The 5,691-nt window shown below is 51.7% G+C and overlaps 1 protein-coding gene across 1 annotated transcript; it reads right to left on the bottom strand.

Annotated features, from left to right (window-relative positions):
• Positions 1-1,944: 1,944 nt before the first annotated feature.
• On the bottom strand, positions 1,945-5,274 carry LOC123044947 (fasciclin-like arabinogalactan protein 15). The gene is made up of 2 exons (XM_044467827.1): positions 3,821-5,274; positions 1,945-2,352 (listed from the first exon to the last, which is right to left on the bottom strand). The coding sequence occupies exons 1-2, from the start codon at positions 5,133-5,135 to the stop codon at positions 2,279-2,281; spliced, it is 1,389 nt and encodes a 462-aa protein (XP_044323762.1). The 5' UTR covers positions 5,136-5,274; the 3' UTR covers positions 1,945-2,278.
• Between the last annotated feature and the right edge of the window lie 417 nt (positions 5,275-5,691).

Here is a 5,691-nt window from a genome sequence, read left to right as displayed (position 1 = left end):
GAAATATAAATAACAACTTTATTATTGCCTCTAGGGCATATTTCCTTCATTACATACTGGTGTTTCTATGGCAAATGAGTGTAATTGACAATTTCAAGAACTGTGGCGTGCAATATTCTCAAAGGTGATATAAACAAAGTCGAGGTTTGGGATTTACTGAATTTTGTCTTCTGCAAACAGAAACAGTGGTCGTGGCAGATTAGAGAGATGAATGGCAAAACCTTCCTGGATAGGTTTCTTCACTAGAAGAATGTTAAAGATTTTATTGAACTATGTGCTTTTGATCTGAAGTGTGCTATCAATGTGGATTGGAATGGAATAGAGTGTGCAGAACCTACATGCTTTTGGAATTCTGACATATGTGGATTGGAATGGAATGTTCGAAAGCTTTTATGAAAAATGATAGTCAGAAATACAGATCGAAACACTACTAACCCCTCATCACCGACCAACCACTGACCACGCGTCAATGATGAGCTTCATCACTGCATGGCCAGTGTAGAAGCGTCAATAATGAATTTCAAGGGACTAACCTAGCATGTATCATAAACCAGCAAATTACAGGTCGGACAGAGATAACTGATTGATGGGTTATATTTGATCTTAACTTATCACTGACTGGCTGTTATGTAGTGACTGTTTTTCAGTGGCCGGTTATTTACTGCCTACCGCTTTGTGACTTACAAGCGTTCCAAATTCATTTCATCACCACCTCAGTTCCTCTCCCTCGAAAAGTGGCTCATCGGCCAACATGACGCTGAATCACCTCCACATCATTATGAATTCCCACTGCACCCTCCACAAACCCGAGCTCTTTCCCGCCACCCATTCTTCCCAAAACGTGTCGGAATCGGGCCCAAATTTTTGTGGTGTGGCTGCTCCCGACCCGACATTCCGCCTAATCATTTCAGCACCTCCCGGTAGTCGTCATGCCGGACGATTCCTCGAGCTTGGATGACAAAGACGACGATGAGGCTTCCGGTTGGATCTCCTCGGAGAAGGAGGAGGTAGAGGGGGAGCAACCCCATGCCGGCGCGGCGGTACATGGTGGCAGCGTTGTGGTGCCCCTCCGTTCGTGGGAGGTGGAACAACACCTCGCTGCTGAGCACGATGATGCTACGGCCATCACTGGCCTTCTTACCGACCGGCACGTGGTGACGGAACACCTGGCCACCGAGGCGCAACTCTCCACCAAGCGTCGGGCCTCACGAGTAACACCAAGGATCATGACTCCGGTTGTCACAAACCTCGGTGACACAGAGGACGACGACGAAGAGCAAGTGCCAAAGAAGCCCAGGAACACCCACGACCACAAGTCATCTGGCAACGGAGGCGCGCCGATCGTGTACGACATCTGCTCCGAAGAGGAGGACCGCCGGCGTGGGGAGCTTCTTCAGGTTGCCTACAACAAGCACCGCCGGCGAGTGCGACAGACAATGAACACTGCCAATCCCTGATCTCCAACTTCTACGTAGACTGAGCAATGTGTGTGGTGTTTGTCGGTTTATGTATGTTGTCCTCAATAATAAGCCTCAACTGGTTGTTAGACTTGATGGTGGCTGGTTTGCCACCCTCTGTTCCTAAATATAAGACATTTATAAGACATTTTAAAGATTTCAATACGAACTACATACGGAACTAATTTCAATACAGACTAGAGCAAAATGAATGAATTTACACTTTACAATGTCTATATACATCCGTATGTAGTTCATATTAAAATCTCTAAAAAGGGTTTAATTTAGAGGTTTTTAGCCTTGATGCCTGAACCTGGTTTGTTTGGTTTCATCAATGAAAAAGATGGAACCAAGGGGAAACCCCTTTCATCCAAAATAAATAAATACAATTTGTTATATATTGTCTCCGTCTTAAAAGAATAATTGCCGCTGATTTGATAGAGTAGAAGGCACGGAGGATCAAAATGCAGAGAAACAAACTGATGAGTGGTCGTGAACGTACCCATGTTTTGGGAATTCCCTTTGTTTCGTCAAAAATTATGTAGCATCTTAAACCACAAATCAAACAAATAAAGAAGAAAAAAAATCGCTATACACTGATGTCGACCTGATCTCCCGTATAAACAAATTTCCATCCACCTTCTTTTCTCCTAATTTCCTGACGGCCCAACAAGCAAAACCAGTAGGTCTCCCTTCCTCGCTAGCCTTATTAACCAAAACTCAGCATGATACTAGTACTTCGGTTCATGTTCATCTTTGAGCCTCAGGAGGCAAGCAAAGCAGCTAGGGAGACATCCGTGGTCGCCATCATCGGCCATGATCTACTGGCAGCTCGTGAAGTGCGATCGCCCACCGAAGACAGCCGCCACATGGCACGCCCCTTCCAACAACTTCCCTGTAACACCGACAAAGAGAAGAAAAGATGGTAAGATGAGAGAGTCCATGACTGGAAGGTAAAGAAAAAAAAAGGAGTGTCACCGACAATTGAATTTTTTTGGCAAAAAAGAAGAGGATTAATGAGCTGCAAAGTTACGTCAATGTTTTTTTTTTCCTCATTTTAAGGCGTTGGTGTTGGGTGGTCTGTCCCATTTGCAGGTGCACTGTCACTTCAGCAGTGGTTACTGATGTGGTGCTGGTTGGTGACAAGGAGAGGACACCAAACCCATATGCTCCATCTCGACGCCATGCAACCTTTGTTGGCGCATTACTCTACTGCTCCCTCGGTTCCTAAATATATCTCTTTCTAAAGATTTTAGTATGAACTACGTATGGAGCAGGCGTAAAAAAATAAATCTAGAAAGACTTATGTTTAGGAATGGAGGGAGTAGTTACTCACAATAAAGATGGTAATTACCGACACTATTATTAGTTACTCACACAGCACAGCTGTCTCGCTACGTGTACTGAGGATTTTTTCTTTTTTGCCGCTGAACTGTAACTATAGTACTCCATTATTTTGGAATAAAACCTTTTTTAACACCAAAAAAGAAAGCATGCATGCGTCACTGTGCTCATTGAATGATCATTCGTTCCATTATCACGGCTTTCTTCATCAAGAAGAAAAAACATCTCGTGTCATGCACCAACAAGCAAGCAAAGCAGAGAGGCCAGACCACACGGGTGAGACAGCTGTATGTAGTCGTGATAATGGCCCTCCCTGGATCCATCCCGTGACACTGACAACGCGGTGCCAGCTCACCACCACTTGAGGTTGAGGTTGAGACATCGATGTCAATGCACAGCTCATCGCTCGCTGTCTCCCGTACAATGCGGTGCGCGCACACGCGGTTTCTTCCGCGCCTCCGTTGGATTCTTTATTACTCCCCTCCCCACCCAGAATCTGAACCAGAGCCAGAACCAGAACGAGAACGTACCACCAACCATTTTCACCGAATCGAATGACGTGCTTCACTCAATTCTACCCTGCGGCATTTACTCCTACTCCTACTAGTACCCCTTAATTAATTTCACCCTTACACGCGGGCCCGCCTACCCAACTCGCCAGGCCCACCGAAAGCTTCTGTCTCTCTGTCCTGCATGAGGTGACACATCTAAGCTAGACCTAGTATAAAGCCAATTATTAATGGGTTAATTAACACCACAAATTTTGTTGGTGAGGTGCTTTGCTTGGATGCCCGGCAAGGCAATGGCGAATGTTTTTTTTTTTGCGAGAGAAGGCAATGGCGAATGTGACTAGTAGAACCAACAGCCATGCGACGGCGACCCACCACCGACACACCCGCACAACCCTCGACCATCAACATGACCATTCTTGCACAATCTCTACATCTACCGCGTAGCTTTATGTTAATGTTAATATACCAAAAAGAAGTAGTGTGAAGATGGCAGGTTACTGTACTGACCGCGTCGGAGCTTGGGCTTGGCCGTGCCGGTGACGGCGGGGGCCTTCCTCACGGGCGAGGCTCCGCCGGAGCTCTTGGCCGCGTCCTCCACCGGCAGGAAGAGCACTGCGTCGATGCCCTGCACAGAGATCCTCCCGTCGGTGTAGATATCCGGATCGAAGAGGTAGGCGGACCCCTCGCCGTGCCCGAACTTGACCGACCCGTCCGCCTCCCTGGCCGTCACCTTCTGCGGCAGCCGCAGCGTGTCGTACCGCACCGTCCCGAACCTCCGCACGGCGTTGTACATGCTTTCCTCCGTCTGGTACTCGGGGACCATGTGGTAGTAGAGGATGTTCTCCGGCGACCCGGGCTCGCTCAGCTGGTCCGTGGTCAGCCGTGCCATGGCCTCGTCATTGGGGGCCAGCACTGTGAGCACATACCCCTCTGAGACCAGCCGCCCCATCTCCGTGGCCAGCGACGTCAGGTTCACCAGGATATCAGCGAGCTCGTTGTACCCCCCGTACAGGACCAGCGTCTGGATGAAGTCCTTGACCTGGCTGTGCCCGTCGAAGTGGTGCTTCCCGGATCCGGGGCCGGGGGCCGGCGCCGGCGCGATGGAAGGGCCGGGGGCCATGGCGTCCCAGACCGGCAGCACGGGCGGCGCGCCGAGGGGCACGGGCGGCGCAGGCTTCTTCAGCCTGTGCGTCCTGGGGTCCACCTCGGGGGCGCCCGTGGGGAGCACGGCCGAGATGGCAGCCAGGCTGCGGCGGCGGTTGAAATCCTCCTGAACTGACCGCGGCACCAGCAGCCGCTCGATGCCGTGGATGACCCCGTCGGGCCTCACCACCGCGTCCGGCCGCGTGACCTCCGCGGTGCCGACTAGCATCTTCTGGCCGTCGGCTGACAGCTGGAGGTGCTCGCCGGAGAGCGTCATCCGCGCGGTGGAGGCGGGCCAGGCGGAGTGCGAGTGCAGGCGGGAGGGGAGGACGTGGAAGAGGAGCAGGCGCTGGAGGGAGCGCAGGTTGCGGGGCTCAAGGAGGAAGGCGCGGAACTCCGGGTCGAGGTCCCGCTCGAGGGCCTCGTTCCGGGGCGCGAAGATGGTGACGTTGCCCCGGCCCACGGCGTCCTCCAGGGACTGCAGCAGCAGCGCCTTCTCCACCAGCTCCGCCAGCTCCGTGTAGTGCGAGTCCAGAAGCGCCACCAGCACCGAGTTGGAGTTCACCCCCGTGGAGCTGTTCGCCGCTGAAGAGGAGGGCAATGTGGGCTGCTGCTCCGGCACCGCTGCCGCGGCGAGTACCAGGCAGAGGAGGACGGCGCCGAAGAGCGGCGCGCCCATGGCGGCGGGTTCTAGCTGGCTCTGGATTAGGTGCGGTTGCTGCTGCGTCTGCGGTGGTGGTGCGTTCTTTTCTTTGGGAAGAAGGCGGAGTGAGAAATATAAGTGGGGTTCACTGCTACTTGAAGAGAGAGAGTGAGAGAGAGAACGCGTCGTGGGTGTCAGGCTGGTAAGGGGGGGCAGGGGGTGTCGGTGTGCGGCGCTTTACGGCGCGCAGCGGCGCAGAGCTTTCCTTCCTCGCGTCCCGTGAGGTCCCTTTGTTTTTGAGTTTTGTATTTGCGCGCGTGGAGGATGAGGAACTCCTTTTATTTGGGTGGTGCTTTTCTTTTCTTTACTTTACGGGTGGTTGTTGCGCTCGCGTGGCCTTTGACTTTGCTTTTGGCTCACTTGTTGTCATACGCATACGCAGGCATCTCACCTTCCCCTTCTCTACACTGCACTCCACTCTTTCTTGCACCATGACCAAAGACGCGGTGAAAAGCTGGACGTGTACTTCTTCCTTTTGCATTTCTTGCTCTCAGAATAAGACAATTTGCATTGCATTTCTTCAGAAAGTGTT

Source organism: Triticum aestivum, chromosome 2B, assembly GCF_018294505.1.
Source record: "Triticum aestivum cultivar Chinese Spring chromosome 2B, IWGSC CS RefSeq v2.1, whole genome shotgun sequence".
Lineage (NCBI taxonomy): Eukaryota > Viridiplantae > Streptophyta > Magnoliopsida > Poales > Poaceae > Triticum > Triticum aestivum.
The sequence above is the reverse complement of the archived record's forward strand: the minus strand, read 5'-3'. Positions and strand labels throughout refer to the sequence as shown.

Bases quoted from the DNA above. Each gene is read 5' to 3' on its own strand.
- LOC123044947 (XM_044467827.1), bottom strand. From the start codon at position 5,135: ATGGGCGCGCCGCTCTTCGGCGCCGTCCTCCTCTGCCTGGTACTCGCC. The intron at 2,353-3,820 runs GTCAGTACAGTA...TCGGTGTTACAG, and splicing joins CAAGCCCAAGCTCCGACGCG to GGAAGTTGTTGGAAGGGGCG.